Below are 13,590 nucleotides of genomic sequence, written 5' to 3'. Positions count from 1 at the left end.
GATCACTATTATAAGTCCAACAACCATCTGACACCATACCACTCAATCACAATATTATTGACTATATTTCCTATGCTGTATCTTACATCCCCAAGACTTGTTTTATGCATGGTACTTTTAACCTCTTATTGCCCTTTATTTTCCCCCCTTTTAAAAATTTTAAATTACAGTTGTCATCCATTATTATTTTATGTTAATTTCAGGTGTACAGCATAGTGGTTAGACATTTGTATAAATTATCCAGGGATCCCCCTGACTAGTACCCACCTGGCACTATGCATACCGTGTTTTCCCCAAAATAAGACCTAGCTGGACCATCAGCTCTAATGCATCTTTTGGAGGAAAAATTGATATATGACTTGGTATTGTTTGACTATAAGACTGGGTATAACATAACATAACATAACATAATACTGGATCTCATATAATATAATATAATATAATTAACATAATATAATTAACATAATATAATTAATATAATATAATACCTGGTCTTATATTAATTTGTGCTCTGAAAGATGCATTAGAGCTGATGGTCTGGCTAGGTCTTATTTTCAGGGAAACACGGTAGTTATTAACATATTATTTATTTTACTCCCTGTGCTTTACTTTATATCCCCATGACTATTTTATAACGATCGATTTATATTTCTTAATCCCTCATGTTTTTCATCGTTCCTCAAACCTTCCTCCTATTTAGTACCCATCTGATACCATGCATAGTTATTACGATATTACTGACTATATTCCTTATGTTAAAACCTATATCTCCATGACTGCTGTGTAACAACCAATTTGTACCTCATAATCCTTTCCCCTTTTTCACCCACCCCCAAGCCCCCTACCATCTGGCAACCATCAAAATATTCTCTGTATCTGTGAGTTTGTTTCTGTTTCATTTGTTTGTTTATTGTGTTCTTTAGATTCCACTTAAAAGTGAAATCATATGACAGTTGTCTTTGGCTGTCTGACTTACTACATTAAGGACAATACCCTCAAGGTCCATCCATGTTGTCTCAGATGGCAAGATTTTGTTCTTTTTTTTACGGTTGAGTAATATTCCATTGTATATATGTACCACCTTTTTATCCATTCATTCAAGGACACCCAGGTTGCCTTTATATCTTGACTATTGTAAATAATGCTGCAATGAACATATGGTTGAGCACATTCCCTTGAAGTAGCATTTTGGGTTTCTTTGGATAAATATCCAGAAGTGGGATTACTAGGTCCTTTGTCTCTTGTTTTAAAGTCTATTTTGTCTGGTTTAAGTATTGCTACCCCAGATTTTTGTTTGTTTGTTACCATTTGGATGAAATATCTTTTTCCATCCCTTTACTTTCAGTCTGTGTGTGTCTTTCGAGCTGAGGTGAGTCTCTTGAAGGCAACATAGATAAGAGTCTTGTTTTCTTATCAATTCAACCCCCCATCTTTTGATTGAACCATTTACTCCATTTACATTGAAAGTAATTGTTAATAGATACGTAGTTATTGCCATTTTATTATTTATAATTTTGATTGTTTTTTTTCATCTTAGAGAAGTCCGTCTAAGATTCCTTGTAATACTGGTTTGGTGGTGATACTTTTTCTTGTCTGGGAAGCTCTTAATCTTCCCTTTAATTATAAATGATAGATTTCCTGCGTAGAGTAATATTGGTTTTAGGTCCTTGCTTTTCATCACTTTGAATATTTCCTGCCACTCCCTTCTGGCCTGCAAAGTTTCTGTTAAGAAATCAGCTGACAGTCTTATGGGAGCTCCCTTGTAGGTAACTGCTTTTCTCTTAATGCTTTTAAGATTCTCTCTTTGTCTTTAACTTTTGACATTTTAATTATGATGTGTCTTGGTGTTGACCTCTTTGAGTTCATCTTGTTTGGGACCTCTGTGCTTTCTGGGCTTGTCTGTCTACTTCCTTCACCAGGTTAAGCAAGTTCTCCATCATTACTTCTTCAAATAGTTTTTCAATTCCTTGCTCTCTCTCTTCTCCTTCTGGTACCCCTATAATGAAAATGTTGGTAAGATTGATGTTGTCCCAGAGGCTCCTTAAATTCTCATTTTTTTGGATTCTTTTTTCTTTTTGCTGTACTGATTGGGAGTTTTCTGCTAACTTATCTTTTAAATTGCTGATTCAGTCCTTTGCTTCATTGAATCTACTGTTGATTCCCTATAACGTATTCTTCATTTCTGTGATTGTATTATTTATTTATGACAGGTTCTTTTTTTGTTTTCTATCTCCATTTTTATGTTTCCTAGCTCTTTTTTGAAGTTCCCCCTGAGATCACTGAGCATCCTTATGACCAGTATTTGGAACCATGTGTTGAGTAGATTGCCTGTCTCCATTTTGTTTAGTTCTTTTTCTCGAGCTTTGTTAAGTTCTTTTATTATGACATGTTTCTTTGTCTCCCCATTTTGGCTGCCTCCCTGTGTTTGTTTCTATATATTAGGTACGGCTGCTATGTCTCCCAGTCTTAATAGAGTGGTCTTATGTTGTAGGTGTGCTGTGGGGCCCAGTGGCACAGTCTCAATAGTCACCTGAGCCACAGACTCCAGGTGTGTCCCTTGTGTGGGTCGACTTTGCCTTCCTCTTGTAGTGGAGTCTTGGTTGCTGTTTGCATGACAGTGGGAGGGATTGACACTTGGCTCATTCGTTGTGAGGACTGGCCATGACTATAGTGAAGGAGTTGTGGTACAGGGGCTGACCCTATAGAACAGGATCTGCCTCAGCAGGGCTCTGGTGCCTGTCCAGTCTGCCCCTTGGGTGTGTCATCCTTGGAAGCGGTTGGGTGAAAATCCAGCTTGTTTTGAAGCTGACCACTGGGCGTGCCAGCCACAGGGCCATCTGTGAGGTACCTGCTTCAGTTCAGCTTCAGCCGCAGCCCATGCTCCACCCAGGTCCACGGGGCAGGAGCCACAGAGCAATATGCAGATGGCTGCCGCCTGCACCGTCCTTGGAAGTGCTTCGAGAGGACAACCTGGAAACAACAGCTGGCCGGCACTAGTGCCAGACTTAGGGATGCTGTATCAGAGGTATGGGACATGATCATGCCCGATGCCGCTTGTCTGGATTCCATGAACCTTGAAGAGACCCTAGGAAAGTCTACAGCATGAGCCAAGGCAGGCGGTTTGTAGGAAAAAGCCACTGGAAGCAGCTAGGGTGTGCCTGAAAGTTGGGTGGGGTGGGGTCTCAGAATCACTAGGGCATGGCAAACGAATTGTGTCAGCCAACTTGATGGAGACTGAGATATGGCAGCTGCCTGTGTCAGCACGCAGGAGTGGGGAGGGCTCACCAAAGCAACACTGGCCTCCGCCAGCTCCTCTGTCCAGGAGAAATCTACCCTTCCAGCCCTTGTCCTGAAGCCAGACAACTCAGTTCCCCCCACCCCCGTATGTTTTTGTTGCCTCTCTAACTGCTGGCCCAGCACTGGGGCTCAGAGCCATGATTCCATTGTTGAGTAAGTTTGTGCGTGGTCCCTTTAAGAGGAGTTGTTGGGACTCCAGCCGCCCTTTGTCTCAATCAGCCAGAATCTCTGCTTGTTTTCTCAACCAGAAATTATCGGAACTTCTCTCCCTGGCACTGGAATCCTAGGCTGGGGAGCCTGGAATCCTGATCTGGGACCCCTTGCTTCTTCGGAGTAGACCTCCACAGCCGCGATATCTCTCCCAGTTTTTAATGGTCATATGCAGGTGTGGGATGAGTCTGCTCTGTGTCTCTTCCTCTCCTGCCAGTCTCAAGGTAGCTTCTTCTGTATGTCCTTAGTTGTAGGGCTTCCCTTCAGCAAGATTTCAGGTGATTATCAGTGATGGTTGTATTGTAGTTTAGTTGTAATTTTGGTGTGGTTGTCAGAGAAGGTAAGCACAGCCTTTACTCTGCCATCTTGACTGGAACTTTCTTGTCTATTCCTTCTTGAGTCAGTTTCACTAATTTGTTATTTTCTAGGTGTTTGTCCATTTCCTCTAAGTTATCAAATTTTTCAATATACAGTTTTTCGTAGTATAGATGCTTTTTATGATGCAGGTAAGTCCCAATAAAACCATTGCAAGTTGAATATATTGTAAGTTGTAAATGCATTTAATACATCTAACTTACTGAACACCATAGCGTAGTGTAGCCTTAAATGTACTCAGAACACATTATTGGGATGTAGCCCCAGCATAAATCGAAGAGCACATGTAATGGCTTTCCTCTGTCTCACCAGAAGTAGGAAACCCAGATGGGCGTTTTGTAGGCTTGATGGGATACGAAAACAAAACAATATCCAAAAAATGCTGGCAACATAGTATTCTGTAGAGTATCAGTTATTTATCCTCGTAATCTCATGGCTGACTGGGAACTGAGGCTTGCTGCTGCTGTCCAGTATCACGAGAGAGTATCATACTTTATATATATCACTTGCCCAGGAAAAGATCAAAATTCAAAATTTGAAGTATGGTTTCTGACTGTATATAACTTTCTGTCATTGTAAAGTAAAAAAAATGTAAGCTGAACCATCATAAATAGATCTGTAGTCAAGTTCCCTTTTTAATTTCTGATTTTAGTAATTTGAATGCTCTGTTTCTTGGTGAGTCTAGCTAAAGGTTTTTCAATTTTGGTGATATTTTTCAAAGACCCAACTTTTAGTTTCATTGATATTCACTATTCTCTATTTCATTTATTTTAGTCTTATTTCCTTCCTTCTGCTTTCTTTGGGTTTAATTTTCTCTCTTCTAGTTTAAGGTGCAAGTGTAGGCTATTGATCTACATCTTTATTCTATTTGTAATATATGTGTTTACAGATATAAATTTTCCTCTGAGCTCTGCTTTAGCTGCATCCCATATGTTTCAATATGTAGTATTTTTATTATCTCAAAGTATTTGAAAATTCTTTTTGTGATTACTTTTTTGATCCATTAGTTATTTAGGAGTATGTTGCTTGATTCCGCATTTTTGTGAATTTCCTAAATTTCCTTCTGTTGTTGATTTCTAATTTCATTCCATTTTGGCTGAAGAATATACTTTCTATGATTTCAGTTATGTAAATTTTTTGAGGCTCGTTTTAGGGCCTAACATCTGCTCTGTCCTGGAGAATGTTACATTTGTGCTTGAGATGTTGAAAAGAATGTGTATTCTGCTCCTCTAGGGTGGAGTATTCTATAATGTCTTTAGATCTAGTTTGTTTATAGTGGTGTTCAGATCCTATATTTTCTTTGTCTTCTGTCATGATGACTGTCTTTTTTTTTTAACAGACTTTTGGGAGCAATTTTATGTTTATAGGAACATTGAGCAGAAAGTACAAAATTTTTATATAGCACTTTTCCCTCACCTATTTTCCTTGTTATTAACATCTTGCAATAGTGAGGTACATTTGCTACAATTTGTAAGCTAATATTGATACATTTTTATTAATCACAGACCATAGTTTACATTAGGGTTTTCTCTTTGTACAACCTATGGGTTTTGACAAATGTGTAATGACATATAGCTCCTATTATAGTATTCTACAGAATAGTCTCCCTACACTAAAAATCCCGTGTGCTCTACCATGTTTCCCTGAAAATAAGACCTACCTGGACTATCCACTCTAATGCATCTTTTGGAGCTAAAATTAGTATATGTACTGCCAAAGCAAGCACATTTTGGAGCAAAAATTAATATAAGACTGGGTCTTATATAAGACCCGGTATTATATTATATTATACCTCGTATTATATATTATGTGATATTATATCCAGTATTATATCATATCATATCATATATCATGTATCATATCATATCGTATTATACCTGGTCTTATATTAAAATAAGACCAGGTCTTATATTAATTTTTGCTCCAAAAGATGCATTAGAACTGATGGTTTGGCTGGGTCTTATTTTCAGGGAAACATGGTAGGTGGAAGATCTGTATACCGAAAGATGTAAAACATTGATGAAAAAGTTGAAGAAGATGCAAAAAGATGGAAAGATATTCTGTGCTCATGGATTTGAAGAATTAATATTGTTGAAGTGTCCATACTACTCAAAGCTACAGATTGAGTGCAATCCCTATCGCAGTTCCAATGGCATTTTTCACAGAAATGAACAAAAAAATTCCCAAATATGCATGGAACCTCAAAAGACCCCGAATAGCAAAAGCAGTCTTGAGAAAGAACAAAACTGGAAGCATCACACTCCCTAATTTCAAGCTATGTTACAAAGCTATAGTAATTAAACCAGTATGGTGCTGGCATAAAAACAGACTCATTGATCAATGGAACAGAACAGAGAGCCGAGAAAAAAAAACATGCATATATGGCCAATTAATTTACAACAAAGTAGCCTAGCATATACAATGGGGAAAGGACAGTCTCTTCAATAAATGGTGGTGGGGAAATTTGACCACTATCTTACACTATATATAAAAATTAACTCAAAATGGGTTAAAGACTTGAAGGTAAGACCTAAAACTATATAACTCATAGAAGAAAGCATAGACAGTAAGGCCTTTTACATAGGCATTGGCTATGATTTTTGAATCTGACACCAAAAGCAAAAGCAACAAAACCAAAAATAAACAAGTGGGACTACATTAAACTAGAAACTTTCTGTACAGCAGAGGAAACCAATGAGAAAATATTTGCAAGTCATATATCTGAAAAGCGGTTAATAGGCAAAAGATATATATAAATAGCTCATATAACTCAATAGCAAAAAACAAACAATCCACTTAAAAAATGGGTGGAAGACCTGAATAGACATTTTCCAAAGAAGACAGGTAGATGGCCTACAAGTACATGAAGAGATGCACAACATCATTAATTATCAGGGAAATGCAACCCAAAACCTTGAGATAGCATTTCACACCTGTTAGAATAATTGTTGCCAAAAAGACAAAAAAATAACAAGTGTTGGTAAGGATGTGGAGAAAAAGGAAACCCTTGTGCACTGTTGGTGGGAATGTAAATTGATACAGTTACTATGGAAAACAGTATGGAAGTTCCTAAAAAAATTGAAAATAGAGCTATAATATAAGCTAGCAATTCCTCTCTGAGTATTTATTCAAAGAAAATGAAAACACTCAAAAATATAATATGCACCCCCACGTTCACTGCAGTATTGTTTACAGTAGCCAAGATACGCAAACAGCCTAAGTGTTCATCAATGGATAAAGAACATTGTATATGCATACAATGGAATATTATTCATCCATAAAAAAATAAAATCTTGTCATTAGCGACAACATGGATAGACCTTGAGGGCATTCTGCTAAGTGAAATAAGTGGGACAGGGAAAGACAAACTATAATTTCTCTCTTTGTGGAATCTAAAAGAACAAGAACAACAAAAACTAAGCCGTAGATGCAGAGGATGGATTGATGATTCTAGAGGCTTGGAGAAATGGGTGAACTGTTTTTTTGTTGTTGTTTTTTAAGTTTAAATAAGTTGAATAAAAATTTTTATGAAGGAAAAATGCTGATTAACTAATACTATTATGACTATATATGGCTGAAAATGTTAAAGACTGTGCTGGCAAATATGATTAAAAGTCTAATCTACCACTACCAAATAAGAAATATGAAGATGTTACAATATAAATAAATTTATTGTTGCTATACTTTATGAGATTTAATTGGGAAAAAAGATGCAGTAATGTAGTTTGATCGAATTCAGTTCTCATTCCTAATCAAATTAATTCAATGTGAAAATGAAAGAATACTTTCATAGCATGATAGAAATAATATTCTTAATTATTAACCAGTACCAAATTCGGAAGGAAGGTGCCTTATAAAACTGGTTATCATTAGTATTTAATTCAACTTTAATTCAACATTGCTACTTAGTATGGTCTCTATTGGTGCTAGTGCATGAATTTCTTGTTACTGGTCTCTTAAGAAATAAGTATGAGAATTGAGAGGAAGTGTTTAGAGACTTTTATAGCATTTTGACAGAGTGATTTTATATTTTCTAGAATTAGTAATGAGACATCCGGGCTTATATTTTGTACTTGGGCTTATTCTAGGGATGCCAAAAAAATGTATACAAGTGGTCACTTTGGTCAACGTTGCTCAAGCAGTAGTTTGCCGTAATCAGAAGTGTCCAGGGGGGCTGGCCCGGTGGCTCAGGCGGTTAGAGCTCCATTCTCCTAACTCTGAAGGCTGCCGGTTCGATTCCCACATGGGCCAGTGGGCTCTCAACCACAAGGTTGCCAGTTCAATTCCTCGAGTTCCACAAGGGATGGTGGGCTGCGCCCCCTGCAACTAAGATTGAACACGGCACCTTGAGCTGAGCTGCCGCTGAGTTCCCGGATGGCTCAGTTGGTTGGAGCATGGTCTCTCAACCACAAGATTGCTGGTTCGATTCCTCGAGTCCTGCAAGGGATGGTGGGCTGCCCCCCCTGCAACTAGCAACGGCAACTGGACCTGGAGCTGAGCTGCGCCCTCCACAACTAAGACTGAAAGGACAACAACTTGAAGCTGAACGGCACCCTCCACAACTAAGATTGAAAGGACAACAACCTGACTTGGAATAAAGGCCTGGAAGTACACTGTTCCCCAATAAAGTCCTGTTCCCCTCCCCCCCCAAAAAAAAAAGTGTCTGGACGCTGATGGTAACCACTTTGAGTACCTCTTCTAATCGCAGAGTGACTTGTATTCATCTTTTGTTTTCGGTATATATTGAGTATTACAATTTTAATATAGTTTTCCTTTCTTAAAATTGTATATATCCTGTTTCCCCGAAAATAAGACCCAGCTGCATTAGAGCTGATTGTGTCTATTGGAGCAAAAATTAATATAAGACCTGGTCTTATTTTACTATAATGTAAGACCGGGTATAATTAACATAATAAAATATAATACTGGGTCTTATATTAATTTTTGCTGCGAAAGATGCATTCGACCTGATTGTCCGACTAGGTCTTATTTTTGGGGAAACAGTACATTTTGGGGCACACTCTGTACATGAAATTTCATTCTTCTAGCTATTTGTACTAGTTTTTTATTAGTTTATTTTTATTTACTTATTAATTTTTATTAGTATTTTAATAAAATGTGTTTCTGTGATGAATTAGAAGTGGGAAAAACTGATCCTTCTCATAGATATTTTTAGAAGCACTGCTGTGAGTCATGCCACTAATGTAAGAGTAAACATTTGAAAGAGACTAATGTATCACTGTTCATGGAGGACATGATAATGTTATATATTGAGAGGAGTGACTAGTACACTGGAAACTAGTATAGCTAATAAGAATTCAGTGTAGTGGTCACATGTAGGTTTGGAAAACTTTTTTCAGTTTTATAATTGTAAGACTTCATCATATAGAACCAAATTTGTTTTAAGGATGAGAATTAACTGTTAAACAATTGCTGGCACAAGTGCCAGTGATTCAACTCATTGAGAGATGGGTAGTAATGTGAAGGAGGTCTAAAATATAGTCAATATTGTGAAAAACATAGAGCAGCTTTACTTTTTCAAAACTTTGAGGAGAATGCTGTCAAATAGGAAGCCATATGCTACATTTGATCAAAATGTTAATGTGTGTTAATTCAGTTAATAACTTAGCATATTTTTCCTTTACATTTATTGTTTTAGAGAACAGAATCTTGGCATTTTCTTCCTCAAGAAATCGACTCTTCCCACACCTCGGACACAACCCAGACCAGGATTAATATGAGGGAGGAAGGAATGGAAGTGACAGATTTCCCCTCTGTGGAGGAAGGTATATTGACCCAAGCAGAAAATCGAGTCAAGGAACCCAGCAGAGGTCTCTTTTGTTCTCCGTTGCTAGGTAATGCCTCTTTTAAAAAACCACAAAACTTGTAGTAGTAATACCTCACATTTATAAAATACTTTTGGGAGACTGCAAGTCTTGCAGTTAAATCCTTTCTTGAGTTGAGGAGCTCTGTAGGTCCATACTCCAAGTTATCAGCTTATTTCTAGTTTTCCACACAGGCCAGCTGGTGTAGTTATGTTAAATATGCAGTTGCTTCTCATTTTATTGTGCTCTATTGTTCACAGAAAGCAGAAAGCTGGTTAACTTCCTCTCTTGTGGGTATACCTCCTCATTCCTGAATTTTTGGGGGTTATTCTTGGGGTAAATCATATATTATCCTTTTACTCCTCAGCAGTGGTGACTCCATGATCCTTATACAAACAAAAAACAAATGTTGATACTTACCGCATTAGACTCTTAGAATTAGTTAAAACATACGTTCTCAGTTTTCAGACCGAAAAATTGAGATAAAGAGGTTAAATGATTTGTCTGAGGTCGATCTTGACTGCTTTCCTCTGCTTCATATGGAACTCATTTATTAGCTCTGTACAAAAGGTAAACTTTTAGGTACCTTTCAGATCAAAATAGGAGATGGGATTGTACTGCTACTATTTTGGATCATTGCGGATATGTAAGAATACTAAGCCAATATGGTAATGTAATGTTTTTCATGCCTAAATCGTAATTCAGACAAATATTATTTTGTTCTTTCTTTTTTCAGATTTTGTTTTATGAATATTGAAAAAAATACACCCACCACATTTTTAGAATTAGCCTTTGTCTGAGGAATGGGATTCAACCATGAAGTTGTCAAAAGTTTTTTAGAGGAGCATGAATAGGAGTAAATTCAAGTTCTTTTCAAACATAAGCTAATGCTATCCAAATCAAAATATTAGTGCCAGTGAATTCTGTGGTGTAGATCATTAAATTCAATTTTAGTTTCACATTTTAAGAAAGATGTTGACAACATTAGTGTTCCTTTGTGGGAGGAGATGACTGTGAGAGTAGATGAAAGAGAAGACTGCTGTGATCAGGTATTGAAAGGGCTGTCATGCTGAAGAGGAAGCAGCTGATTTTCATTCATTCATTTCTTTAACAAATATCTAAGTCCTGTGTGTGTTTGATGGTAGGGATATATACATCAAAGCTCCCTCCTGTTCTGGGAGGACAGTCCAGTAAAGAGAAAATACCAGTAGCATAGATGAGGGTTTTTATGGTATACCAGGATGTGCAAACTACAGGCTGCAAGCCAAGGCCTGATTTTGCATCAGCTAAGAATGGTTTTTGCATTTATAAAGGATTGATTGTAAAAACAAACAAGAAATAATATGCTGTAGAGACCATATGTGACCAACAAAGTCTAAAATATTTACTGCCTGGACTTCTATAAAAATATTTGCTAATTCCTAGTCTAGAGGTTAAAATGATTATACATAACTTACTAGAGAGGCTATTTTAAGCTTGATATAAGAAAGAGCTTTCTAATCGGGTCATTTAATAGGGAAAGGCTATATAACGACAAAAAAGTGAGCTTATGTCATGGCTGAATGTCAGGCAAAATTCTCTAATAGAAGAATTTCAGCATTGCATGGGAGATTGTGTGTGTGGCTTCTAAAATATTTTCTAATGTAAGTTTTATAACTCCAGCTTTTCATTTACTATAGGTAAAGTAGAACATTTAAATTATTAGAGCAGATCTTGATGGCTCAGGAAATTTCATCGTTGCTGTTTTGTTATGCATTAATACAATCATTGTGGGTTATATTAGTCTCGTGCTGGAACAGGTTCTAGAAAGAGTGATCCAAACTATCAGTAGAGTCCAAATGTGAGGAAATGTGAGGTCTTTGTTAAAAAACCTTAATGATTCTTTGAGGGGTGAAGGACTTGTGAAGGTGATAACATGAAGATTAGGAAGATTAAGACCATCTCTAAGCCAGGGCCAAAGTGGAACCATATCCATTGGTCTTTTCTGGAAAAGGTTTCTCGTTTTTAATTAATTCATTCTGTAAATAAATAATAAATCTGTTCAGAGTGCCCACTAAGTGTAGCAGTTACTTTGTTAGGCACTAAGATACACCTGTGAATAAAGCAGACATGGAGTTTCCAATCTAGGTTGAAAGCAGACAAACCAAAGATTGAAACGAGTGTAATAGTTGTGATAGGGAAGGGGTGCAGTAATATAGGTATTCTGAAATCAGGAAAGTAAACTGTAGCAAGTTTTACATGCATATTGGAAGAACCATCTAGTTTTAGCAAAACATCACCTATTCAGTTAAATTAATATTAAACAGGATGCTGTTGGTTGTATAGATTTGTTTCAATTAGTGTTTAATTTTTTTGTTTTGTAGTTATATAAATGTTATTGGTAATAAGGAATTTATACTTGGTCTGTACATATTTAAGGGCATTATAATAGGAATTATTTAAGTTGGCATTCAGGAATTCACAAGATTTTTTTCCTTTAAATCAGTAGTTCTCAAACCTTTTTGTTGTAGGACTTCTTTGCACACTTTAAAGTTACCGAGGATGTCAGAGACCTTTTGTTTAATGTGGGTTATTGATATTTAAAATTAAATATTAAAAATTAAAACTCATCAGTTTTAAAGATTAGCAACTCATTAAAAACAATTTCGTTGCGTTTAATATAAATTATAGGATTTTTTTTTTAGAAAAGTAACTGTATTCCAAAACAAAAATTTTTAGACGAGTACTTAAAAAAAAAATCTCTGTAATGTCTGACTTATTAGAAAACAGGTAGTTTCAGATATCTGCTTCTGCATTCAATATCATACATGATGTCGCTTCTGGGAAATTTCACTATACCCTTGTGAGAGAATGACAGAGAATAAGCAAATGATATTTCAACATTATTTTGAATATAATTTTGACCTGATGCACCTTCTGAGAATGTCTTAGGGGTGCCCAGGAGCCCGTGGACCACACTTTGATATAAAATAGAAAGAAACACTCATAACGATTAAGAACACTTGCTAAAAAATTAGTGTTTAGGTTCAGATCTTATTCTGGCACTTAGGCTATTGAATGTAGACAAATTATTTAATATTTCTTAAATTTTGTAATCATTTTTCTTCACCTGTAAGATGGATATAATGATACCCATCCATCCTTCAAGGTTATCATGAGGATTAAGTGAAATATTGCATGTTTAGTGCCTGGACCTTGTCCGGCTATCGATAAATAGTAGTTGCTGCTGCTGTTGGTGTGTTATCATACTAAAGCTTGTAGAAACTTCCAGATGGCAGTGTATTTAGGTTCTTTAAAGTATGTGAGTAAGCTAAACAATTAATTTTCAGCATTCCCAGTATTTTCGTATTTGAAACTTTGCAGTCATACAAGACAGCTTTGCTTCTCCTGATTTGCCTTTGCTGACATGTTTGACAGAAGATCACGAGTTTAGTCCTGACTCCTTATTTTACCAAAGGGAACTTGATTTTGCACCTCTGAGGTAAGGTGATTTGTTTTTTAATTTGCATGTAACCTTTCTACTCTTCCTTTCTTGTTCTGAGTTGTTACTAATAAATATTAATGACTTTAGCCTAAGGTGAGACTTTGGGGGAGGGGGTTAGATATTCTCAGCAAATACTCTGAAGGTAAAAGACCCTAAGTAAAGACATGGTGCATATCAATTTGGCCTAGTAATATGTGTAAAAATGAGCCAGTTTACTGTAGTTTATTTTAAAATATTTCTAATGCATTCTAGCATTTTAGGTGTATTTTAATTTAGAGGGCACACTGGATTTTTCTTTTTATAAATCTTCCCTTTTGTTTCCCATCAGGCCAATTCCATTTTGTAAAAAGCATTTATTTTGTGGTCACTAACTTGTTTGACACACTCATTTTGATTAGC

General features: G+C 36.4%; 1 protein-coding gene across 1 annotated transcript in view; it reads left to right on the top strand.

The window, feature by feature from the left end:
- Positions 1 to 13,590, top strand: part of ALMS1 (ALMS1 centrosome and basal body associated protein) — a gene marked incomplete at its 5' end in the record, with an annotated part of 157,221 nt that overhangs the window by 5,208 nt on the left and 138,423 nt on the right. Inside the window, 2 exons of the mRNA XM_081069627.1 lie at positions 9,542 to 9,737; positions 13,071 to 13,188. Coding sequence (XP_080925753.1) covers positions 9,542 to 9,737; positions 13,071 to 13,188 — 314 coding nt within the window. The remainder of the gene's footprint in view (positions 1 to 9,541; positions 9,738 to 13,070; positions 13,189 to 13,590) is intronic.

The sequence above is a fragment of the Rhinolophus hipposideros genome (assembly GCF_964194185.1).
Source record: "Rhinolophus hipposideros genome assembly, chromosome: 12".
NCBI lineage: Eukaryota > Metazoa > Chordata > Mammalia > Chiroptera > Rhinolophidae > Rhinolophus > Rhinolophus hipposideros.
This window is presented reverse-complemented; position numbering and strand designations above follow the sequence as displayed.